Genomic DNA, 25,878 nt, shown 5'->3' on the forward strand with positions numbered 1-25,878 from the left:
AGGTATATTATTTCCCCAAAATTTCCATTTAAGTTATCACATACAATACAATGGATCATAACAATAATAGATTATTTATGTGCTAAGCGTGCTTTGCAAAATGTTCCTACACTTTTGTTGTAAGCCTTAGCAGCCTGTGATTATTCACAGACTAAATGTCAATCGGAGCTGAAGGTGTAAATGCGATATCGTATCATTTAGTTTTTGAGTCTCACAAAATTAACACGTCTTTCTGTTCCGTTTTCCGAATTTATTTCTATATATATGAATATATATTTTAAAATATCAAAATTGGAAAAAACAACTAAAACCTAAGAATAATCGTAATACAGTCCTCTATTCATCTATATATCCGATTCAATTGTGTGCATGTGTGTGTGTGAATGTCTGATCAACTGAGCATTCCGAGCAATCTGCAGAAAATGAGCAACGCGATGAGCGAGGAGAAGGAGAAGAACATTGTGTGCCACAAATGCAACGAGGCAATAACGAAGCGTGTGATCACCGCATTGGGCAAGACATGGCATCCGGAGCACTTCTTGTGTCGCCACTGCGATGAGCAGATCGAGGATGCCACCTTCAACATCCAGGACGGCGAACCGGTCTGCTCCAAGTGCTTTGTGGAGCGATACACGAGCACTTGTGCCGGCTGCAAAAAGCCCATCATGGAGCGGACCATCTGTGCCATGGGCGAGAACTGGCACGAATGCTGCTTTGTTTGCGATGGAGCCTGCAAGAAGCCGCTCTCGAATTGCCCGTTCTACGAGCGCGATGGCAAGGCCTACTGCAAGCAGGACTACGAAGATCTATTTGCAGTGCGTTGTGCCAAATGCGAGAAGCCAATCACGGACAGCGCCATCGTGGCCATGAATGCCAAATGGCATCGCGATTGCTTCCGCTGCAATCGCTGCGAGAATCCAATTACCTCGGCCACCTTCACCATCGAGGGCGACAAGCCCGTTTGTCCCGAATGCACTTGCTAGATGAAAGCGAAGGATCTGCAAATGGATGCCCTAGTATACAGAATGATTAATAAATTATGATTTGTTTATGCATCTATAGTTTGAAAGTGGAGCGACAACATAAAAACGAACAAGAAATAGTATCTGTGCCCATGCCATTGAAATTATAAATGTAACTGAGAGACCCTCAATCTGAATCTCAATTTAGTATTGTAACCATAATATACACAATAACACACACGCACACTGACATTCCCGCTCTTCCCCATTCAGCTAACTACTTATCTATATACAACCATCCATCCACCTCCTTAAATATACGCAACTTGTACCGATTCAAGTTATTCGTATTAATTCTTTTAAGAATTGTAGTAGAGATAAAAACTAGATAAGCTAATGTTGTTTAGCATCAAATTCTCAATTAATTATAGTTGTCAAAATTCACATTTTCCGATTGCTCTAGCTTCAAAAAAGATTAATAATAAGCTGCAGATTAGTAAGTTTTTTGGAAGTTGTCTGCTTAGCAAGATTTATTTGAATTCGTTAAATAAGATTAATACGGTTGCAAATGTTTATTTGAATACCAACAAACGTTACACAACTAATTCAAAACAAAAGTAATAATGATCATAATAATTAGTGATATTTCATTATTCTAAAATATAAAATATAAAATATAAAATAAATATGTACAAACCGATAGATGTTTTTCATATAATTAAAGTGACAGAGATTGCTAGATAAATAGTAAACAATTGAGAGATAAGCAACCCTTTAAAGATGTTCAAATGAAGCTGCATTTCCCTCAACAGAAGCACACAGAGAAACAGAGTATGAGATCATATTTCAGATAAAAGGGAGAGAAAGAGATAGTAACGGGAGGAAAGTACAGATTCACACAATCAAATCGATTATCTCTTTTAGTCGAAAGCAATTTTCGCACTCATATTCGAAGCAATATATTCATACTATATGTTGGCTATCAGTGCGCGTTGGGATAAGGATTAGCAGGCTGATAAGCAAACAGAGTCATCAGCATGGGGCACAGCAACAGAGCAACAGTGTGACTAAAGAAGCGGAAAATGCACTGGGGTTGTTTTTCCAACCGATGAAAATTCGCTGCTTCACACACGAAGTGAATGATGACGATAACAAGCGCAAAACGAACAGAACCCGACGACAAAGTCGACGAGCGACAAAAGTTTTGGGCTTTGTGGCTTTTCAGTTGGCTCGCTGCCGGTTTCAGTTTCATTGGTAAAGCGAAGCGCATGGAAAGCGGTTCCCAAAGCAGCTCGAATGCAATTACCAAGCGTACTAACTAACAAACTATCGTAACGTGGTTAAGGCATCGTACATTGCCAATTTTTGCGAAGTGCCGTTGAATTTTCTCGAGTGCAACGAAAAACCTCGCTAATTAATTGCAATGCAAAGACTATGGAAAACAATAAACAAATGTTGCAAGCCAACTGAATACAACAATTACTAAAGACACTGCAGCTGCAGGCGATAAATTGCAACAAACTGTAGTCGAAAAGACGTATGAGACACATTATCTGAATCTACGATCTGAATATCTGACTAATTTATAGCACAGTAGTGGATTTAATTTAAAAAAGAGTGTAAAAAACAAGCGTAACTAATTTGTAAAAACATAAAATTATTGAAAAGAAATTTATGATACAAAAAAATATGATTAATAACATTGAAGTGAGTGCGAATTCAACATTCATATTTAATTGCAAAAATTTAAGCAATTAAAAATTGTGCTTAGTGTGAAATTGAAAAGAAAAATTAATTAATTTTGATCATAATTGAATATATGTATAATCAAATTAATTTGCAAATTTGTGTCTTTTATACGCATTCTTATCATATTTCATTTAAACATAAACAAAATATTTAAAGATTTTATTAAATGGGGGAAATTTAAAAATGTGTTTTATTGCCTAAAAATATTTGTTTTGGATTTTAAATTGATTTAAAATTAAACTAAAATTCACATACTCTATAGATTATTTTAATGATAGTAGTGCAATTAGTTTTCGACGCAGCTTGTCATCCTTATCAAGAATACATTGATGACAACATATATGGTACATCGTTTGTACATACATAGAAGGTGATGAGGTCATGGGCGCTGAAATTTTAAATACGTGTAATTATATTACTAAATTCAATTAATAATAATCACATGTAATATTCAAGTTTTTCAAAATTATCTTTATTGATTAATGGCGCTTTAATTGAAACTATTTTAAAGCTATTGTTATTTATAATGTAACCTCTAATTGCATTAGTTATTTGTAGAACAAACAAATCCATGTAAATTCCAAAGTTGAATAAAATAAATATAAGCTTAAGCTCTTTAGCTGCCGTTCGCAATTTCCAATGCGAATGCGAATGCGAAGTGCAAATATTGTAGTTCAACACAATAATTAAATGACTGAGTGACACTTGATTAATGACTTTACCAATGAACAATCGTCTTAGCCAATTTGCATATTGCAATCTAGATGCAAATGTTATTACAAAATGTCCCACACAGTTGCCAAGGAATATTGATCATTTAATTTGCGTATATTCCAAATGAGTTTCTTTTGTTTTACGAACATTACGCATACGCAACATATGGAACAATTAGCCAAAAATATTTAAGAATTTTTGAACCCTTTTTCTTGGAAATCCACGACTAGAAAACGAAAAAAATCAAACAAGCAAGCATGGTAGAAGGGTTGCGGATACCCTGTAAAAATGTTAGGTATGTCTAAAAATAAAGTTAAATATGATTTCCATATCAAAAACGATAAAATTTTTAATTATATTACATTGATTGCTATAGATATTTGATAAGGCAATTAATTTAATTCAATCGCACATAGCTTGAAATATATATATATATGAATATCTGAAATACCTCATAGCCACGCTCTAGAAATTAATGAAGCAGCCCAATTTTTAAAGCTTCCAAATTTTCAAAAGCAGAACATCAATTTTTGTTTTTGGCGGCTGTGACGATGCGACTGCGAATTGGCAGCGATGGAAGCAGCAACAACGACAACGACAACGACGACTGCGATTCCCAGAAGCTTCAAGTTCATACAACTTGAAGCAGTCGTGCTTTGACTTTGGCCAGCGACGGTTGTCGGCTTTGTTGGCTGTCGTTCGGTTGGTTGTGGGTTGTTGGCTGTCGGATGAACATTTTTGCGGTTTATGGCGTTGCCTTTTTGGGGCGCAACAGGACGCACCTTAAAAACCAAACAAACGATTTCGTCGCGCTGCTATTTCTAACCTTTAATTGGGAAAATATAAAAGCGAAAGAGTAACAAAAAAAAAACAACACCAAACTATCAACTCGTAACTCGCAGTCAAAGCCAGTTGGAAGTCAGAGTCGAAGTTGAAGTCCACTTTGCAATTGGCAAGTGGCAAAGTGGTAAAGTGGCAAGTGGCAAATGGCTTTTGGTGCTTATAGAAGCCGGCTTTGTGTCAGTGTTGTGCACAGTGTGTCAAATGTGTTGAACTTTAAAGTGGCCCCAGGTACTGAATGAAGTGCTTGACACAACCACAACAACAACAACAACAAGAACAGCAGCCATAGACGGCAGTCGGTATTGTCAGTGTGTCAACCTGCCAGTCAGTGAGATAGACAGACAATTTGTATAAAATTTGTTTATCATGTTGTTTGACTTTGTGGCTCTTTTGAATTACGCTTCGCTATCTGCATATACATATATGTATGTATATGTATGCTATATGCCTTCCAGTTTTATTCTTTATCACACCTACTTTGAATGGCTTCACAGAACAACAATTGCCTACTGCTTCTCCAAACAAAAGAACAAACTCATTCTGCAAACCGAAAGCTTCATAAAGCACTTCACGATCAAACTCGTGATGATCCGCTTTTAAGATCACATTTCGACAATTATTGTTTAATAGGGTTTCCAATTGAGAAAAACAATTAAAAAGTATCCAAAATTGTAGCTGTTCAATGAGTTGGCAAAACGATTAAATACTGCGAGTACTCGTATTATTTCCAGGGGGCTTGCCACCAAAAGTCCAACAAAATCCATATAAATAATACTCGCTCACAACAACTGCCAAATCGATTGCCAAAAATAGCAAAAGAACCTTTCGAAATAAAAACACAAAATTGATCAAAAAATATTGCGAGACGGCACAAACAAACAAACAAAAAAACAAATCGAATTTATTATTAAAAATAATAATGATAAATAAATTCGGGGCTCATTTTTAATTGCAATAATCAGAAATTGTACGGAGAGTCCCTTGAGCTCGTTGGAGCTTTGCGTGGCCTTAGGTCTATGATAAATTGGGTTCAACAGCTCCACATAGAAGGGCAACGTAGACGAGGCGTCATTCGACTAACTGATACCCCCTTTTGATAATAGTGCTCTACTTCTACTTATAGAGCACTATAATTTATTAAAGTTATCAACTAAGATAAAAGTACAACTATTTTTGTTGATGTATATTTTATGCATTCGGGTATACCTCACATTTCGCATAGTTAAAGGGTATTCGAATATTTAGACCGATTGCAGACGTAGTTTATTATTATGAACTGGTGTTGTAACAATGCCTTTTATTTATTTAACAAAATATTCGATACATTTTTCTGTTGCCTTTATCATGAGCGTTGTGTTGTCTTTTTTTTGCACATTAATTGATAAATGTTCTCTTTATCAAATTGTGATCAAAAGTAATTAAGCGTCTGGAACGTGCAACAGCCGCAAAGCAAAAGCAAAAACAATGTGAAAAGTGCGTAAAAAGTGCGAGAGAAAAAGAAGCAGCAGATAATTGTCAATAGAATTAACAATTACAATTATAAAGTGAACAAACAATTTTGCTGAGTGGCGGCGAAGCAAACATTTAGACATAGCAAACTCAGACGAAGAATCCAAAAACAGCAACAACAACAACAACTGATAAGAACAAAAGCAGCAGCAGCAACAGCGGCTGAGGAGAAACTTCGTTTTGCTATTTGCGGAAGCAGCGCAGCGAAGCTGAAGCAGCGCAGCATTTAAAATGGCGTCGAAGTGCAGCAGCAGCAGATGTACCGTTACTGTGGCCGCCATTGTTGTCGCAGTCACACTGAGGCTGCACATCTGTTTGGGTAAGTTAACGAAGAGCCGACGCATGGCAACATTTTATTCTTTTCCGTTCTTGCTTTTATTCCTTCTTGTAATTGGATTACAAATATTTGATCATCACATGCAAATGTAAACAATTAGATGACGGCACTTGTCACACTGCCAACAAGTTGGGAATTCAAAGCAGCAACTGAGCTCTCTAACATATGCCAGATAACCTTCTATAAACATACACATATGTATATCCATATATGTGTACTCACATACGTATTTATCTGGCAATCTTAACTTGTGCGAGGCAATTGGCTTCAGTACTTTGAGCTCACAAACTGTCGCTTTGAGAGCTTAAAATGCGCAGCACAGACCAGATAAGCAGCTCCAAAGAAAGCTTTGCGAGAAGTTGAAAAGGAGATGGAGGAAGATAAAGCAAGAGAGTGCGAGGGGATAATCGAAATTTGATTTTCGGACTGTTTATTGGATGAACTGAGAATGGCAAGATTCGTAAAAATAAGTTATTGTGTGAAAGTCGATGACAGTTGGAAAAAAATAGAGGCAGAAGCTGATCAGAAATGAAGAAAAAATTATAAAATCAATTAGTAAAAGAAGTCAGCGAAATAAGCTAGTTGAAGAGAACAAGATTAAATAAGAAAGTATCCCATCAAATTAAGAGTAACCGAAAGTCAAGGTTATGACGATCAATAATCGGTTGATGGAAAGAAAACAAAGAGTGTTCACAAGAAGAGCAAAAGATTAAGAGATTTGTGGTAATCACAAGCGATAAACAGAATAAGTGCAGGAGCAGACACAAAGAAAATAAAAGTGAGATAGGATCAGTGAAAGAGTGCACCGAAAACACAATTATCGGACAATTATGAAAATTGATTGTTTTATTGCCTGAGGGTCGTATAATGGCAGTCGAGCAATGACACGATGTGCATACAAATTGCCGGCTAGGTGGCAAGCAGTCTGTAGATGGCAGCCAATGGTGCTTATCGCTGCGGTACTTCCCCACGTTGAAGAGGGGGAGTCTTCGGCAAACAGACGATCATAAAATCAATTACACTCATTTGCATCGAATCTCTCAGATACGCAGCGTGGGAATGCCATTGAAGATATAAATTCGAAAAAAAAACCAAAATATACAGAATACCTGAACCCGATTATATTATAGACTTCTGTTGTTTATTGTGGTTTGTGCCACATCAAATACGTGTCTCCGACTTGGCACCAAACAGGTGTGAGTTTGAGAGTCTTTTAGTTAACGGACAGCTCTGACAACGTAGAAGTAAACGAAGAGGAAAGCATTTGATGTCCAGCTGACGGGGTCAATGTGTGTGTTGATGAACACACCCAAAAATTATTACACCACGCAGACATATCAAATGTTGAATTCGCTTCGGGGGTTGGATCAGCTAGCTGACCTCAGTCATCCCTCTACCCTTCCCCTCTTTCGCTCTCTCTCTCTCTCTTTATCTTTGCTATATATTTAACTCGTCGTTTGCTTATACTATTTGCATTTTCTCCAGAGTCCAGAGTCGCGGTCTCTACTCTCTCCGTTTCTCAATTCAAAGGTATCGAAATGACAGACAGAGAGCGCAGCTGCTGCCCAATTTAAAATCGTATAAAATGATAGGAATTTATGTGAAATCAATTAAGTCAATAGGTGTACGTGCTCCCCAAGACCCCACAAATCACCAATCCTCACCAGCGTTTATTGTGCTTTTAATTTTCGCATTCTACAAGCATTTAAGTGGCCGTGGATGCTTGGCACTTGGCCCGGCTTCAGCTTCGACTTGCTTCGCCTTTTAAATTAGAGAACGAGTAGACGACTTTGATTAAATTGTTGTAAGTTTTGGTCATTTATTGTGCAAGCAAGTGTTTGACATATAGCTTAATCATGATCGCTTTTCGCTAAACACACTCGCGACTTGTGAATTGTATTAAGATATTTTGGAAAAACTCTATATTTGTCGCACATTAAACATAAAATTCTTAAGTATGATATTAATACAAATAACACGATGAATTGAATCGTGTTGCATTAAAAAATTATTAAAAGTATAAAATATAGAAAAATAAAATTTTAAAGTTTCAGCTCTTAGTTGGGGGCTTGATCTGCAAAGTCTTCATCTGATATGTCTTGCAATAAGTTTATCATATTATTGTTTGCGACATAAGAATTCGGATCAATGCTGAGAACTGCAACCAATGCTTTCATTGTGGGCCTCACGATCGGATTCATATCCCAACATTGCTCAATCATAGCTTTGATGTGCCCAGTTTCGTCTTCGACATGGTCAATTGAAGGTCGTTCATTTTGTTTTACTCTGTTTATAATAGCTTCAGGTCCGAATTGGTATAAGTGTGCAAACGGTTTCCTTTGGATCATTATTTCCCAGCATAGAATGCCAAAGCTGAATACATCACATTTCTCAGTGCTCAGCTCATGCTCAGATACCTATAATGGAAACTTACAATCTTAATAATTAATTTAAAATAGTTTTGTTAGTTTACCTCTGGCGCCATGTACGGGGCCGTGCCAACACAATGGATCGATAATGTGGCCAATGATCTTGCAGTGCCAAAGTCGCATAATTTCAATGTGCGATAGTCATTATAAAGTAGCAAGTTTTGCGGCTTAAGATCACGATGGATAACAATTGGTTGCTGTTGATGCAAAAAAGCAACACCCTGGAATATCCATAGAGTTAAACTCGAAGCAATATGATGTAACATATAGGGATGCAATTTACCTTGGCACATTGCAGCATCCAATTGAGCTTGCCCTTATTAGAGACAGTTCTGTTGCCATGGTGTAAAAAATGGTCAAGGGTGCCACCATCAGCATATTCCATAGCAATAATTATTCTCCTCTCATTATCCATTGTGGTGCCGTAGAATCTCATGATATTTTCATGTTTCGAAAGTCTCAAATATCTAACCTCTCGCTGATTGACCTCATTGTTATTGGAGTTAAGAAATCTCTTAATGGCAATTTCTCGAGTGCCATTTTGTGTCATCCACCTAGCTTTGTAGACGATTCCAAAACTGCCCATGCCAAGTATCTGTAATCATAATAATAATAACAAAAATAATATTAACAATAAGAATAATAATAATATACGGCTTACCTCGCCCAATTCCAAGTTGTTCCAAGAAACATTTTCCTTTAAACTGTTTTGATAAATAATTTCCAGAATATTTGCAATGACAATCATTTTCGGTGGTTGTTCGCAACAGCACAGTTTAATTAAAGCGTCTATCATATCTTTGTCATTTTCCATATCGTTATTGCTCTTCGCAACTAGAATCTAAAAGTAAACAATTTCCAATGTGAAATATGTAGTGGAAATTTTCTTAACTTACCTCCCAAAGTAATATTCCAAAGCTACGGATATCCTTCGATTCATCGTGCGACAAAGTCGCCTTGCTAAAATCAAATATCTTAACTGTGTTGAAATTGTCGCATAGTAGCAAATGACGTGCCCTTAGATCATTGTGCACAATTTTGGGATTCATCCCATGCATGTAAATTAGAGCCCTGGCACATTGCACCATCCAGCTTAGCTTTAAGGAATATTTATTTTGGTTTTTCACATTACAAAGGTAATTGTAAACAGTTCCGCGATCAGCATATTCATAGATAAAGAATAAATTGGCATTTTCGTCCTCCTCCCTACGAATCAATTTCACAATATTCACATGATCAAGCGAATTGTGGATTGTGAATTCTCTTTCGGCACGATTATCGGGGGAAAAGATTCGGGTTCTCAGTAATTTCCCTCCATATTCGTCCTCCACAATTATCTTATTGGTTTTCTTGCGAAATTGAGCCTTAAACGAAACGAAGTTATTATGTCAATACATTATTATCTACCATTTGGTGTGTAGATGTTAAGACTCTCGTTCTTCGCTATCATAATTTTTTTTACCTGATCTTCCTCCATCAACTCCAATGAATCATAATGAATTTCGCGAATCATTATCTACTTGGGGTTAAATAAAAGGAGTACAAAGTTATCAGTTTGATTTTGTTGTTGCTCTTTCTGATGAAATACATTTTAAATGTTGGTTTAAGTTTGACGAATTTCTCAAATTTTAGCAATCTTAGAAGAAATACATTTAATTATATTCTAATATGTATACATTATACAATATATTTTAGACATTCACAAACGAAATATACTTTATTTGACTTCCAATAAGTTTTCTTTAAATAGGTTTTTCAGATATTCAATTTTTGTGTGCAAATTAATAATTAATGAAATTACTTTGATAAGATTTTAAAAGCCTTAAAAGCGTTGAGAATTTTAAATCAAATAAATTTTAATTATTAAATCATACGAATTATACAATTATTTAATTATCTATTTAGCATATGTCTGCAAAGACATTCTTATACAGAAATAGCTTTTAATGGATTTCACATTGAGACATAGCAAATTATAATACAGTGCACTTATTTTCACTAAATAATTTAGAAACATTAACAATAACTATTAAAAACAGCTTTCCCATAGTATTTACTTTGTCGATTTTATCACTTGAAGATAAGACAGTTTTACGTTTGAACCCTTCAAAATGCGAAGACAGACTGTTATAGAAACGACGATAAAGTCAGTTCCTAAGCCGAAGATACTGCAATATTTATCGCCTTGATATTCAATGTGTAACAGCTTGACTTATCGATGAATGATCAGATACTTTTCTTTGGGTTACCTTTATAACGTCATGACTTCATATCAAAGTGTCTCTTAAAACTCTGCATTAAAACAAATTACAGCTGTGTTTGTTAGAAACAAGTTCAGTTATTAGTGGCGTTGTCTGACACACCCTGCAATGCTTCATAAAAATGCATTTAGTCTGTCGCTACGCATTTTATTCCTTTGAATCTTAGAATACTTCCATTTCAGATATCCTTTAGAGTCACCGACTTTACGAGTGTCTTTCCTTAAGCATCAGCAATCTACAGTCTAATATAATTTAACTGCATGCGTATTGCGATTAATTGATTGCTGAAATATATTCTGCCAAGAGGCCTTAAGACTCTACAGCTACAGAGTGTCTACCAGTTATGCATTTTGGTTTTTTTTTTCGCATTCCCGCTTTTTATGGTTTGCATGTGTATCATGTACAGCCCTCGGCATAAGATTAGAAACTCTTGATGTTTTTTTGTAACCTTCGCAAAGGAAGTACACTGAATATCTCACTCCCAGAGAAACTGTGTTTAACTAATTGTAGGCTCCATTAATTAGTCGCAATTAGCATAAAATACTCAGTCGCTGACTTTGACAAATGTGTTTAGAGCTCTACTGACAGTTAACAATTAGAGAGCAGGCAATCGATCACCTTTAGGAGCAATGTGCGCCTACTCAAAGTGTCAAATGTGTGAATACAACGGTGTGAATATTTATAGTATTCACATGCATAATACGCAAAGTGTTTCGAGTTCATTTGCATTTGCCTAGCAATTCAATTATGTTGTACTACCAAATATACTTTTCACAGCACACTGCTATTTTACCGTGAATCTTCTACAAAATGGTATTGAATTTTTTCACTTTAAGCTAAACAGCATTAAAAGAACTTTAAAATCGTTCAGTAGTATCGTTTTTCAATCATTTTCAAACTAAAATTAAAAGGAGGTAAATTCATGTATCCATTTTTGATTTTCTTATATAGTTCCCCTTAAAATAATTATAAAGACAATAACTGAAGAAAGGAAATATTAAATAATCGCTCATTGCATTTGGCTGCTCTCTTATTTGTTATTCAATTTGTTATCCCAGACTGGCAAAAAGAAGAAAAGAAAACTTGGCACACTGTTGGTCATAGGAACAAAGATATGCATTGTTGCTAGATATAGTGAAAGTGCGGAGTTGGAGAGAAACCAAGAGCGGATTGAGCGTAGCCAGATTTCGGCAATGCCAAGGCAAACAACGCAGTTACAAAGGAAATGCCAGACAGTTGAAGTTAATGCTGCGGTGTAAGGGTCGTATGAGTAATGAAAAAACACAATGCGCACATAGAGAAGGCGAAAAAAAAACAACTGTGACAAAGATAAAGTTTTCATTACGCTGTCTGCGTAGACAGCGAAAAACAAAAAGAATGAGAAACAAAATGACGGGAAATATAAAAACTAATGTCGGATGCTGAGCACATGACTCACGGCAACGTTCTGAGGTCGAAGGGGGCGCAATGCCTGCCAGGAGGGAAGGAGGAAGCGGGGTTGTGTTGGGTCAACAAACAGAATAAACAAAATCAACAACTGTCGACCTAATTCGATGCAAAGTCAATTAATTCGAGCAGATTAATTAGTTAAGTCAAAAAAAAAAACAAAACTAGTTGACATCGTCCCCGACACAAGCATCGAGCCGCACCTCAATTACACAGTTTTCAGTATCCTGTTTACCAAAACCCCTCCCCCCAAACTCCCCCGCCATTAGAGCTGGCCAAGTTCAGGTACGAGCCGTAATGGTGTCCGGACATTTGTTGACTATGCTGTCATTAGCGTTTTAGCCGTCCAATCACCCCAAAAAAAAAAGAGCGAGAAAAAAACTCGCCCTTTGACTTTTTAATGCGCCATTTGTCGACCTTTTTAATTGTCCTCGTGATAGATAGCCTTGTCTTCGCTGCACATTTATAACGTACACCATTTTGTTTTTTTCTTTTTGGTTTAATGCTCGCTTCTTGTTAACGTCTGTTGACTTGTGGTAACACCTCCCCAGACACAATCAATCCACCTGCCCAGGGGAGACTTCCGCAACGAGTTCAAGTTCCGTTTTTTCAAGCAATCACTAGTTAAGCACTTGCTTTAGCTGGTCAAGCTCGTTTACTTGGGAGATAAGCTGCAATCAGCTTAACTGCAGATTGCCGCAATATGAGTATTTAAACGTATACTTAATGCGACGTCCTGCTTAAGTGCCAATAAGTGGCTTATCCTTTGGTTAATTTCACGCACTTTAATCACGCTTATGTTAAGGAAATTTAAAAACATTTTGTCGCCTTCCTTGTGATGTCAACAGGAACCGTTGCTAATTGGATGTGTGTTTGATCATTATGTTAAAAGTAAATCCTTGGAGGCAACTAACAATCTAATATAAGTATAATATTTAACCATATACGTGCATGCATTCGTACGAATAGAAATATGAGTGCTCGCACTATGAATTATGAATGCATTCATTACAATTGTGTTGACGCTCAGGCATGCGAAATATGCTGATAAAATATGTAGTAGATGATACTCGCATGTTTGCGAGTTTGGGGGCGACACAGACACGCATTTATAATGACATTTTAAATGCTTGGGGCTTCCCCACTCCCCGTTAGTGAGTTTCCCATTCTCCTAAGCCCTCCATGTTCGTGTCCTTGGTCGGAAACGAGCTCAAATCCACCCACAAAATATTAATGCTGTCAGCGTTTCCTTCTTTTTTTTACGGAATTATGCGTAAGTGTGTGCTGCGAGGGGTCGGGTTCCGGATCTGAAGGAGTATTATGGTAACTGCCTCTGGGATAAGGCGGCGCCAGCGAAGTTTATGTGCCGAAGCATGACAAAGTGTTAAGTCCTTGACTCTAAAGGCAAAGAGCAGAGAGAACTTAACAGTCAGTCAATCAATACATTGAAAGACAATTTCAAGTAACTAGATATCGTTTTCAATTGGCCATCTTGACATAGTTTCAAATTGGATATTATGGGAAAAGTTGCAGCTATCAATGTTTGCAATGTAGTTTACAATGTAAATATTATTCATATTATTAATTTAAGTGTGAAGTTCAATATACAATTATAATAAAAAAAAGAAATTGAAAGCGTTCAGTAATTACAATCGAATGAAAATAAAGAGAGTACAAATTTAATATAGATTACGCTGCGTATCCCATTTCGATGACTCAAATTTCATGACCTAAAATCAGTGGCAAGCAGAGGGAATTGTTATAATTAGCCCCCTATTGAAGGCACTTACCAGTCCATTAAGCAGTTTAACCCCCTCGTTCACTCAAGTCTGTTCCAAATTTCCCTGGCAAAACATTTGTTACCAATTATGCATTCAATTGTATGCTATAGTATGTATTTTTCCGCTTTCATATTTCGTGAGGAGGGGTTTTTGTTTGGTTTTGTTATCACAAAATCAATACGCGATGACGCGGTCACTTCAATGGACGTTTACGTTTGTCCCCAAGCGGAGGGAGAAAGTGCGATGCGGAGGCGACGGGGGCTCGATAACCCATATGCTAATAACTAATATCTGTATTATATTTATTTATGGCTTGTATTAGACTTGGGCGTATGCAAGCACACGTTCGAACAAAACACAACAACAAGCGGCATCATTAGTGGGAAAAAAGAATCTTATCAAATTACGCATACGTCGTGTTGAATGAGCCAAATCGAATGTTGGATTTAAAGCTGTCCAGCATTGAGTCCCTGCCACTCTATTGAGGTCAGAGCGAGCTTATTAAACGACATTCATAATTTTATTGGTTTTGATGAGGATAAGCATGATGATGATGATGATAATGAGGGAGGAGGATGGAGAGAAAGAGATGGGCGAATACTTACTGAGTCATTGACAGACCCACCACAAATACGTGGTCAAATCATTCAGGGGTGGACAGCGTTGAAAAAGTGTTCGACTACTTTGTCTAAAGATGTCTTCTGCTTTTCCTTTGCAGCATTCGATGTTTATTTTCCCACCACATCCGTGAAATTCAAACTGCCACTCAACGAGGAGTCCGAGAGCATTTTCTCCAAGATACCACTGGCCCAGTTTCAAGTGTTGCGGCTCGACAACAATCAGCCAGCCACCGACTACATCTACAGTCTGGAGGATAATCCGCTGCTGCGTTTGAACACCAGCTCTGGCGAGGTTTATATGCGCAACGATTACCAAGCCATCAACGAGAGTGTCAAGTACGTGCTGACCGCATTTCCACGCAGCCAGAACGAGACTGAAGCTGACCAACTGTTGCAGCAGGTGGCACATTTGACACTCGAACTAGAGCCGCAGCCATTGAACGACTATTGCGCCGAATTGGAGCACATTTGCTTTTGGACTTCCGCCCATTACACCATCGCCGAGTCAAGCAGTCCGCTGGCCAAGAGCGACAGCGAATCCTTTCAGCCGGTGCTGGTTGGAGCGTTGAATTCGCGTGCCGCTAAATATTTGTGTGCACATCACAGCATCGAGTATGCATTGAAAGCGGGCAGCGCGCACTTTCTGCTCAAGCAGAATCGTCTTTATACGAAACAATCGCTGGATCATGATGAGCTCAATGGGCTGCAGGCGTTGGCAGGAGTTTTGCAGGCCACCGTCAGCTGCACTGTGAAGATATCTGCACAGGAGCAGCGACAATTCTGGCGTAGCTACAATGTGACGTTGCTGGATCGCAACGACAATGGACCGCGTCTGCAGGAGCGGCAGCCACACTTTAACTTTTACCTGGAGCAGCCCTACTTCAAGATGGTAAGCGTTCCAGACGCGGCCCAGACTGATTGTCTGGTCAATGTCTGCGTTGGGTGCGGGCTTATTGAATTCACGTTTGATAAACGTTTGCGAGACACGCAACATCAACCCCAGTGCCACAAAAGCAACACTGTGCTACACAGACAGGAGTCGAACTTTCTTGTTATTAGACTTCGCGTCATAATTGTGTCGGTGTCTGACTTGATGTTGTGCAGTGTAATTTGACCATTATCACGTCTGGCTGAGAGTTCGCCTCCGTTTCCGTTTTCGTCATTAAAAACGCGTAACGTTTTAACGAAGTTCCTTTTTTTTTTTTTTGATTGCCGAACGAAACGAAATGTGAAGGGTGTCAAGTGACTGCTGTGACTGCTGAAGTTGCCTCTTAAAGTTTACCAGCAAATGAAAGCTTTAAGCGCAACTTGGCCTGGCAAATTATGTTGTCATGTTTTGCGGCTGGAGACCCGTGCCAAGCCTATCTAACATCCCTGAGGTGCGCTAGGAGCCACTAGAACTATGTCATTTAGTTGTTAGTTAGTTGCAAGTAATTGCTCCACATGTACTACGAATATCTATAAAAAAAGAAAATGACTACGAAAAGTTGCCACTAAAGTTTAGCCATTACAATTAGTCGTCGGTAATATGTATTTAAATTAACAAAATAATAATAGTAGCCGCGTACTCGTCTGCCTAAATTACTGCACAACAATGAACCGAGGTGTGTTTCAGGTGACTCCAACAGTAATTGCTGTCAGGCGACTGGAATTTGTGTCAAAATATCATCAACTAAAACGCTTTAATATCGTTTGACAGCAATGGAAAGTCGGCGAGTTAGCTTGTCAAGAAATTATGTTTATTGGAGCTATCAAAAAAATTGTTATGACAGCTACATTTATCTATAAAAGTTAAATATTTAATGCAGAGATTTAAATTACCACTATTAAGACTAATTACATACCAATATCAATTCTAATTGGATTTACTACTCACAAACTTCTTTGTTAAATTATGGCATTAAATCGGAAGCAAACGAATTAGTTTATCAAAATAGCATGTTTATTAAAGAGTGTTCTAACAAATTGTAATTTATCAAAAACTTTAATTTAACGCAAAAATTCACTTTCAACTACGAATTCCAACTGGAGTTTAATTTGAAAGTCGATTACCTTTTTCCCACCCACTTGTTGATTTTGCAAACTATTAATCGCTTTGCTATCGATATGTGCACGCGCTGCATCTAAGTATGTACATAACAGCTGTTATTCGCACACTGGCATCGATATTTTTAGTGCAATTGCAATTTCTACACGATCATGACCTCAGGATACTTGCAATGCAATTTAAAAGCTGAAAAATTAAAGCATCGCTTAGTGGAAATGAAATGGTTTTATAATTGATAAAAGTCCACGCTCCAGGGAATAATTCCAACTATCACAAATGTCAGCTCCCAAAGGCTTTGGGCTGCTTTGCCCCATTTGCTGACCTTGTGCACAACGTGATAAACAAGAACCTTAATTATCAATTGGCCAGAGCGAAGCTCCTTGGAGAGCAGCAGCACTCAATTTGTGGTGCTGGAGGTCAGTGGGAGCGGTCCACGTAGTTTTTAATTAGTGTTGGTCAGTTAATGCGAATGCTAATGAAGTTAACCCCTTGACTGTTTGCTTACAGGATGAGCCGGTGGGCGAGAAAATCATCTATCTGGATAAGGACACGCTGGCAGCAAATGCGCATCTCGCTTACACCATACTAAATGATGCACTTGGACTTGTACGCCCGGATTGCCACGCCTTCGAGGCGGATCACACAGGCAGGCCACACACCATTGTTAGCTGTCGTAAGTACATATTTGCCTGAATTGTTTTACAATATAATTTCTATAATTGCAACTACATTTGCGATAATTACATAAAATTGTATGCAGCATTTTAGCTAATTACTTTTTACTTTTCTTATTCCATGCAGAGCTGCGATTTTCTAGAAGCGGTGTGCTACGTCAAACTCCTTACTGCGTCGACTTAATGGCCAGAGATTTGACCATACAGGCGAAAAATGTAACAACAACGGCCACAGCTCACGTCTGTCTGCACGTGGACACTGATCAGTTGCATGAGAGCGATCAGCCGCGGCCACAGGCGTTGCCATTGCGTCAGCGCCAGCATCGTATCTTCGATTCTACTGGCGAAGTGCTGCATTCGGATTTGGCCGGAAGACGCCGTATAAGCATTGACTATGAGAAAGATGTATTCGTGCATCGCTCGGCAGCTTCCTATTATCGAGTGGCACAGCCCGAAAGCTTTCTGGAACTGATGCGGCAGCGTTCTTGGCGCTTTGCGCTCGTCGAGGATCGCAGCAATGCTTTTGGCATCACTGAGGTGGCGGGCATTCTGTATGTGCGTGATGGCTTGGCACTGGAGCGTGCACCGGAAACAATTTACTTTCTGAATGTAACATGGCAGGATCCGGATAAGCAGGCGCATGTCTTTGTCGTCAATGTACATTTGATCGAGGGTCGACCAGCGAATGCCAGCTGCGAGGTGCGACTCAAGTCACGCTCTCAGACCTGTGCCCAAGTCAAGTATCGCAAGCAGTGCGGCAACTTTTGCGGTGTGGCCACTAATGGTGGTCCCTGTATGTGGCGCGGTTCCAGCTCGGCAATGTTTGGACGCAACTATGGCAGCTGTGTGCCCGATGCACGCTACTGTCCGGATCAGGTGTGTGATGCACTCGAAGAGCTGAATCCGTTTGCGTGTCCACAGGACTGCACGCGTTCCGATTACATTATGGGACCGCATACCAGCAATGGACGTGGCATACTTAGTGGATCGGGCACCTGTATCTGCGAGGATAATGGCAAATGCTCCTGTGGGCCACTGCCCGACGAGGATGAGATGAAGCCGAAACGTCAACGTAAGCGCAAGAATGAAACGGAAACGGAATCATTTAGTGCAATGCCTGCGCAGGAGCAAGATCAGAGCGCATTGACGGAGGGTGTGCTGCATGTGGCGGGTATGGAATGCAATCGATACTGCATACTTGTGGTGATCAGTTGCCCGCTGCTCTTTGTGTTGCTACTGCTGTGCCTGCTGCTTTCGCAGCGCAAGTTGTGGCAACGACGCCTTGGCAAACAGTCTGCAACGCCGGCGTCCAAACAAGTGCTGCCTCATAGTCTGGATGCCTTGGGTGGCGATTTGCCGCTGATGCCGCTGCAGAGTGGTTTCAAGTTCGAGAGTGCCGATGCTAAGTGGGAGTTTCCCAGGGAACAATTGCAGCTGGACACTGTGCTGGGCGAGGGCGAGTTTGGTCAAGTGCTAAAGGGTTATGCCACGCAAATAGCTGGCTTACCAGGAGTCACCACTGTGGCCGTCAAGATGCTGAAGAAGGGCGCCAATTCGGTGGAGTACATGGCTCTCCTCTCGGAATTTCAGCTTTTGCAAGAGGTCTCACATCCGAATGTTATTAAGCTGCTGGGCGCCTGCACACAATCTGATGCGCCTCTGCTTATCATTGAGTATGCTCGCTATGGCTCACTTCGCAGTTATCTACGTCTTAGCCGGAAAATCGAGTGCGCTGGCGTTGATTTCAGCGATGGCGTTGAGCCCGTTAATGTCAAGATGATGCTTACATTTGCCTGGCAAATCTGCAAGGGCATGAGCTACCTAACTGAGCTTAAGGTAGGGTATACATTTTAACCTATCATCATACATAAACTAATCAATTTGCCTTGCAGCTAGTACATCGCGATTTGGCTGCCCGCAATGTGCTGCTAGCTGATGGCAAAATCTGCAAGATATCCGACTTTGGACTGACACGCGATGTCTACGAGGACGATGCCTATTTAAAGCGTTCGCGTGATCGAGTACCCGTCAAGGTGAGCCATTAGTTATTTACCCTTTTTTGATGTTTTTAATATTTCATTAACTTCTCATTACAGTGGATGGCACCTGAATCGCTGGCAGATCATGTGTACACCAGCAAATCAGATGTTTGGGCATTTGGTGTGCTGTGCTGGGAGCTAATTACATTGGGTGCCTCTCCATATCCTGGCATAGCACCACAGAATCTCTGGTCTCTTCTAAAAACGGGTTATCGCATGGAGCGGCCAGAGAACTGCTCTGAGGCAGTGTATTCTGTGGTGCGCACTTGCTGGGCAGATGAGGCCAATGCACGTCCCTCTTTCAAGTATCTGGCTGCTGAATTTGAGAAGTTGCTGGGCAACAATGCCAAATACATTGAGCTGGAGACGAATGCCGTATCCAATCCGTTCTACTGCAGTGACGAAGCTGCTCTAATGCCCACGATTGACCAAATCGAGCAATTGGGCGAACCCGAGTCGCTTCAACATTTGTGGTCGCCACCAAAGATGAACCTCTACGATATGCAGGATCAGAGCACCAGTCGTGATGACTCCACAACAGGCATTCAGACGCCATCAGTAGCAGCCATGGTGGTGCCTCCTGGCTACGATTTGCCACGTCCTTTGATCGATGCCAGAACGACAGAGCAAGTGCTGCGATACGAGAACGATCTACGGTTTCCTCTCAACATACGCAAATCGAGCTGTGCGCCAAGTTACAGCAACATGACCAACGGCAGCCCGGCTACAGCGTTGCCCCACTATGCAGTGCCTGTGAAACGTGGTCGTTCCTATTTAGACATGACCAACAATACGCTGATCCCCGATAATCTCGACAATCGCGATTTTGAGAAGCATCTCTCCAAGACTATCTCATTTCGTTTCTCCAGTTTGCTTAATCTCAAGGAGCCCGAATCACCGAATGAACATGCTGAGGATGCTGTTTAAGCCCTGAGAAGGCTTCTTTTTTCTTCAACATTATAAACTGCGCCTGGTTTTTTAGTTCAAATTGTTTGTTAATTAGTTTTAGAATTATGCTGATGCCAAAAATAACTCGAATACTCTGTTCCACATTCCACTTTGACAATCTAGCCAAGAGATGCATTCCAAGAGTTAAGGATATTGCTGTCTACCAATTACTTAAATAACCTTAATGTCTAGAAACACATTCCCCAAATATGAAAGAACATTCTCAATTTTATAGTAAATCACAACTCCAATTTCCAATCGAAATATTTCATCTTTAAACTTTTGCTATCTATAATCTGTATTTACATGCCATTGTCATAATTTTAAATGCCTTTGAGAGAATTTTAGCTTTAAGCAAGAGTAATGTAAACCTTGCAAATAATTTCTAGTCCTAGCCTTATTTACTATACATAGTATATATAATATATGTGTCGACATTTCTATTCTTTATTTTAGTCTCGATTAATCTGGGCACAATGACAATTTCGAGTATTTTTCGCACTTGTCTCATAAATTAGATTAAGCATAACCATTGTACTTATTGATGTATATGCCAAAAAATAGACTGTATATAAATATATTCACTTGCTAACGTACAGATACAGATATACAAATAAATTTATATGCTACCTTAAAACTTCCCCGAGTATTATTATTCTTGAACGCCAATCAATTATACCAGTTATTTTTCTTGGTCTATAGCTCAAGAAAAATAGGTGATATTCACAAATTGCAGGATAAGTCAAGAACGATAAGGACGATTTGAATGTTCTTTGGTAAGATTATAGTCCTCATCAATACGCTTCGTTTGGCACAGCACACGCAATGATCAAACAGGATATGGATCAGATATGCGCATTTGTTCTCGTAAATTGGTTATTTGCAGGACATTCGTCCTTTTAAGTATGCCAATCAATTTATATTGATAAGAGCTACCTTTATGATAAAGATCATCATGATCGTCCTTCAAATGGCCGAGTTAGGGCGGATTCTTGGATTTTTAGCCTTTTTTCTATACCAACCCCCTTGAACAAATTTAAGACGAATTTTTTGGGATATCCTTAAAGTACTTAAATGTCACTCGACTATACTAGTTACCCCGATATCAAAAATTGACTTCCTGTCGAGAGTCACAAAAGGATGATCGCAAGGTCAATTTTGCATATCCTTTGATATGATGAAATCATTTTACAACTTTTTTTTACAACTTTAGCATTAAAAATCTTTTATATTCCAGTAAATTTAACTATTGTTCAAAGAATGCAAAACTTTTCACATACAATTTAAAGAATAAAAATTGAATCTATATATAATTCTTAAATATCTTACATTAAAAAGTATTGTCTAACAAAAACCAGTCAAATTGCTATTGATTACTCCTCGTCGGGAACAAGTAGATTAAGATTAGCAGTGCTGGACAGGCTGCCCATGAAGGTTTCCTCATCGCCACGTACCGATAGCGATTCACGGCCTGTGCAAACTTTGCGTTCTCGTATCATGGCTGTGCGCTCCCAGCGAGAACCTTTGCAACTGCTGCAGCTCTGCTTGGGAAGCTTAAAGACAGTGGTGGTGCGATTACCGCAGTCCTTGCATTGAAAGAAGCGCTTCTGTGCATCAACCACCTTCAACGGATGCTTCTCCGCCTTGCAACGTTCCGCAGCTGAGAAGGCTGTGTACTTGCAACGCTGACAGATGACGGCCTTGCAGGCCATCTTGTAGGTGTTTAGCATTTTCTCCTCCATTGCTTCTTTGCGTTCCAGCTTGTTGAAATAGTCGTCCTGCGCCTCCTGCTCTCGCATCTCCACCAGATTAGAGTGCGATGATGTGGCTGCCATAATGCGTTCAATTCGCGATTTACGCATCAGTTCCCGTTCCTCTTCCTCCAATTTCTGACGTTTTGCACTGCTAGAAAACTTGTCGTTGAGGTCATCGATGGCTCGACGTTTACCCGTCTCTGTGCCCCGCGTAGAATTCGGATTTACCTTCTCCAGTGGCTTCTTCTTTAGCAGCGCTGCTGCTCTCAGTTTGGCGCTCTGCGCCTGCCTTGCCCCCACATTTAAATCGAAGCTGAAATTCTCGCTGCCTGAGAGTTTGGGCGTTACGCTGGCGTCGAAAGAGAATCCACGATTCTTAAACTTGTCCGGCACGCTCTGCGGTGTGCTGGGTGCTTCAATTGACTTTGGCATGGGCGTCGATGGCGCCGTAGTCTTAGTTTCAGTCTCCTTTTTTGATGCCTGCTCAAATCGTTCGTTTTCGGCACGCAGCAAACGCAAACGCTCCAGGTCCTGATGCCGCTGCTTGCTGGATGCCTCCACATTGCCAGCCAGCCGGGAGACGGGTCCGCCACGCTCAGCATAGGGCACATCAGCTGGCTTGTAGGCCTTGGGCCTCGAGGCATGATCAACGCTGTGAGCAAACGGCGAGACGTCATAGCCAGCCAGCTTGCTAAGACGATCGCGCTCTTTGTTTATGAGCTTTGCGCTCTTACGAGCCGGCACCGCCGAGAAAGATTGTCCACCATTAAATACTTCGCTTTTGCCTGCAAAGTGTTGTAAACATGAGTACGCTGAGCATTAAATACGTAGAATCATAACTCACCCAACACTTTATTTCGCAGCTCGTTTAGACCGCGTCCTGATGTCGCCGACTGCAGCTCCGAGCGCCTGGACATCTTGCCATACTCCTGCTTCACATGGTAGACACAATAGTCGCAATCGGTCAGGTTCACCAGCGAAGTGCACTTCTCACCATTCTTTTTTGTTGCACGACACGTGCCCAAATCCTTGGACTGGCCCAATATCATCACTTTTTGTGAAGTGTCAATTGATAGACAGGCGACATCTTTGCTGCCTGCTCGCTTCTCAAATATGGTTGGATTAAGCACAGCTAAGCACATGCCTTCAGCAGTTTTCCAAAGCGTTTTGTGTGCTTCTTTGAAAAGAAATACTGTTGCTGTCTTGACCTCGCCGCGCAGATCCGATAGCGTCCACATGGAGTAGGGATCGCCTTTCTTTGTGTTACGTATCGGTTGCTTTGTTACCAAGGCCCCAGCAATAACCCAATCTTTGGCCAAATCACCACGTTCTATGTGAAAAGCGAGACCAGAGAAAGGAACCGCCTTGCGACCATTCATACGCTCTTGCAGCAATGAACTGGAGATCAGTGGATTAATCATGCGCAGCCCGAACACAGGATCTGTGTAGGTTGTGGCAACAGCAGTTTGTTGCAACGGTTGTTGGCTTGGTGTTTTAGCTGCGGCTGGCGGTGGCTTTTGGAAGGACTGACTAGTAAGGGATTTCCTTTGAATGGGATTGTGGGGATTTTTTAGGCGCAGCGCCTCCGGCTGTGGAGTTGAAGTGACCAGCTTTGTGGTTGACCGCAACGATTGATCGACCTCACGTGCCACTTTGCTTTCGTGTGCATTCTCACGTTGGTCTTTTAATTTTTTATTTATGTCACTGCCATATTCATTGTACTTTCGCTCCAAGAAGTTCTTGACTTCTTCGTCGTCAGATGAATCGAGTTCCGGCTCTGTTGGTTTTATTTTATCTCCATCGTTAGACTTACTTGATTTAATTGCCACCTCGTAGCTAAATGCGTTGGCAAAGCTGCTGTCTTCGCGCAGCTTGGGTACAGCATTAGTCAAAGTGGGTGGCTTTGATCGAGTTGGTGCAGTTGCTGAGATTGCATTTTCCGTGTTGTCACCATCATCGTTTTCAGCTTGTCCCAGCAGTTTTTCAAGTGCCAATATTTCATCCTCATCTTCTATGCTAATATCTGACTGGGACACATTTGCGGGACCCATTGTTTATGTTTTAATACAGAAAATTTATTATTTTTCACGTTTCGTCCGAAATAGCGCGCACACAATTTTTTTTTGGCGGGCTCAGCTCGTATGTAGGGAGAACACTTATTGCTGCATTATCCAGCACTAACATTGCGGCTATCGGTTATCGCGTGACTTATCGGTAGCAACGCAGCTGTATATTATTCAATAAGTGTTGAAAAGCTGCATTTGCTATGCGTTCGCTCATTTAGTTCATAATTTATGAATAACTCAATCGACTGCTCTTCTGACTGTAATTTATAATTTTAATTTTTCCAAATGAAAAATATCAATTGTAATTAAAAATAAAAATTATCGTGTTGGTTAATTTCTAAATACATTCATGTAGTTTCAGAAATGAGCTAAATGAACATTAACGCCTTGTTCAATTGAACTGAACGATTCATTTCGTTTTGGTACGTGACCCAACACTTGGTTATTCGTCAATATGTCATCTTTCGGCTTTTATTCACGAAAAGTTTAGTAGCAGAGCACCGTAATAATTTAATTTTATGCTCTGGGTAGTGCTAAAAACTCAGCTATTCGCCCGTATAAGCGACAACAAGAACACGGGACGTCTGTCAAACACCCACGCGCTTGCTGCAACGGCTCTCCGAACGCCCTAAAAATTGTCAAATATTTGCGGTTGGACGGAGACACGGACGCGGTGCCGATTTGCCAAAAAAAAACGAAAGAGTGAGCTGAAGACAAAGCTGCTGCTTACACCGGGCCCCAAAAAATACACAAGAAGAAGCGTGTATTTAGTGTTTAAGGAATAAAGTACTTTTGCTTCGACCGGCAATTAGTTAACAGGTAAGAAATGCTCAATTAACCAAGCCGCGAATGATGTCTACATTTTTTTCGTTTTGCTGTTTCGCGTTCGCAAATAAATGTGTGCTCTGTTCTGATCGACTTTTGTATTCACTTCCACAAACCGCATGCAATACACACATACATAAACATAATCGCTCTTGTGTGTTTTGTTTTTTTGTGGTTAGAGAATCTTGAAACAAATCCATTCCCCGGCCCCACGTGTTTCATCTCCAACATGCATATTAATTTACATTATTCGTTGTTTTTGTTGTTTCATGTTGATAGCCTTTTGCCTTATGTGTGTTGTTTGTTGTTGTTGTTTTGGCCTTATCGCAGTGCAACGGTGGCTGGAGAAACGGTCACACTGTCACGGTCGTCAAAGATTTCACAAAATGCACCAATAACAATAACAACACCAGTAGCAACAACAACTGTCAATTTCCGTTGCATTTTGCACTTTTCGTTTTAAGCATTTTCGCATTCCACGGCATTTTTGCATCGCCTGCGCGTTGTTTTGAGTTTTCATTCGCCTGCTGTTGACTGTCGCTGCTCTCCTTGCTCTTCCACATACGTATGCTACCATACACACACACATGCATACATCATCTGCTCTCTCATGCTCTTTCTGCATGTCATCCGTCGCGGTCAGTAGCCGGCCCCCCGACCCCCACCCCCGTCAAATCACGTACACACACACATAAGAATACTATTAAAGATGTGGCCAAGTGTGTGTAGTTTTTTATTTAGAAAAGTCGAAATCAGTATTTAGTTTTTTTTGTTTTTGTATCGACCAATGTCGAGCTCACCCCACCCCCAGCTTACACCCAAAGCAAAGCGCTTATTCACTCACCACTCAATGGTAATGAAAAAATATATGCTT

The 25,878-nt window shown here is 40.1% G+C and overlaps 4 protein-coding genes across 6 annotated transcripts; 2 read left to right on the forward strand and 2 right to left on the reverse strand.

The window, feature by feature from the left end:
• The first annotated feature begins 188 nt into the window (after positions 1-188).
• Positions 189-1,302, forward strand: LOC132787256 (transforming growth factor beta-1-induced transcript 1 protein-like). Its single transcript, XM_060794192.1, has one exon. It carries the CDS (start codon positions 384-386, stop codon positions 981-983), a length of 600 nt encoding a protein of 199 aa, XP_060650175.1. The 5' UTR covers positions 189-383; the 3' UTR covers positions 984-1,302.
• Positions 1,303-5,643: 4,341 nt separating this feature from the next.
• LOC132787152 (proto-oncogene tyrosine-protein kinase receptor Ret) lies at positions 5,644-20,990 on the forward strand. 2 transcript variants are annotated; one of them, XM_060794068.1, is made up of 6 exons: positions 5,644-6,096; positions 14,750-15,540; positions 17,206-17,371; positions 17,500-19,208; positions 19,265-19,405; positions 19,469-20,990. In XM_060794068.1, the coding sequence occupies exons 1-6, from the start codon at positions 6,009-6,011 to the stop codon at positions 20,336-20,338; spliced, it is 3,765 nt and encodes a 1,254-aa protein (XP_060650051.1). In that variant the 5' UTR covers positions 5,644-6,008; the 3' UTR covers positions 20,339-20,990. The 2 variants fall into 2 exon arrangements, with proteins under 2 accessions (XP_060650051.1, XP_060650059.1); XM_060794076.1 differs by lacking the exons at positions 5,644-6,096; positions 14,750-15,540 and adding an exon at positions 16,723-17,114.
• On the reverse strand, positions 7,925-10,659 carry LOC132787215 (probable serine/threonine-protein kinase drkD). Of its 2 annotated transcripts, XM_060794151.1 has the most exons (7): positions 10,601-10,659; positions 10,006-10,062; positions 9,440-9,907; positions 9,205-9,384; positions 8,827-9,138; positions 8,588-8,764; positions 7,925-8,531 (listed from the first exon to the last, which is right to left on the reverse strand). In XM_060794151.1, the coding sequence occupies exons 2-7, from the start codon at positions 10,054-10,056 to the stop codon at positions 8,172-8,174; spliced, it is 1,548 nt and encodes a 515-aa protein (XP_060650134.1). In that variant the 5' UTR covers positions 10,057-10,062; positions 10,601-10,659; the 3' UTR covers positions 7,925-8,171. The 2 variants fall into 2 exon arrangements, with proteins under 2 accessions (XP_060650134.1, XP_060650126.1); XM_060794143.1 differs by lacking the exon at positions 10,601-10,659 and having other exon boundaries at positions 10,006-10,145.
• Positions 20,991-21,636: 646 nt separating the features above from the next.
• LOC132787167 (protein MCM10 homolog) lies at positions 21,637-24,360 on the reverse strand. The gene is made up of 2 exons (XM_060794088.1): positions 22,958-24,360; positions 21,637-22,898 (listed from the first exon to the last, which is right to left on the reverse strand). Exons 1-2 carry the CDS (start codon positions 24,162-24,164, stop codon positions 21,733-21,735), a joined length of 2,373 nt encoding a protein of 790 aa, XP_060650071.1. The 5' UTR covers positions 24,165-24,360; the 3' UTR covers positions 21,637-21,732.
• Positions 24,361-25,878: the final 1,518 nt, after the last annotated feature.

Source organism: Drosophila nasuta, chromosome 2L (genome assembly GCF_023558535.2).
Source record: "Drosophila nasuta strain 15112-1781.00 chromosome 2L, ASM2355853v1, whole genome shotgun sequence".
Lineage (NCBI taxonomy): Eukaryota > Metazoa > Arthropoda > Insecta > Diptera > Drosophilidae > Drosophila > Drosophila nasuta.

Excerpts from the sequence above, each read along its gene's own strand:
- LOC132787256 (XM_060794192.1), top strand. The coding sequence starts at position 384 with ATGTCTGATCAACTGAGCATTCCGAGCAATCTGCAGAAAATGAGCAAC.
- LOC132787152 (XM_060794068.1), top strand. The coding sequence starts at position 6,009 with ATGGCGTCGAAGTGCAGCAGCAGCAGATGTACCGTTACTGTGGCCGCC. Across the intron at positions 15,541-17,205 it reads AGCAGCCCTACTTCAAGATG|GATGAGCCGGTGGGCGAGAA; the intron begins GTAAGCGTTCCA and ends GTTTGCTTACAG. Across the intron at positions 17,372-17,499 it reads ACACACCATTGTTAGCTGTC|AGCTGCGATTTTCTAGAAGC; the intron begins GTAAGTACATAT and ends TATTCCATGCAG.
- LOC132787215 (XM_060794151.1), bottom strand. The coding sequence starts at position 10,056 with ATGATTCGCGAAATTCATTATGATTCATTGGAGTTGATGGAGGAAGAT. Across the intron at positions 9,139-9,204 it reads ACAACTTGGAATTGGGCGAG|ATACTTGGCATGGGCAGTTT; the intron begins GTAAGCCGTATA and ends TTATGATTACAG. Across the intron at positions 8,532-8,587 it reads CCCCGTACATGGCGCCAGAG|GTATCTGAGCATGAGCTGAG; the intron begins GTAAACTAACAA and ends TTTCCATTATAG.
- LOC132787167 (XM_060794088.1), bottom strand. The coding sequence starts at position 24,164 with ATGGGTCCCGCAAATGTGTCCCAGTCAGATATTAGCATAGAAGATGAG. Across the intron at positions 22,899-22,957 it reads GCTGCGAAATAAAGTGTTGG|GCAAAAGCGAAGTATTTAAT; the intron begins GTGAGTTATGAT and ends AACACTTTGCAG.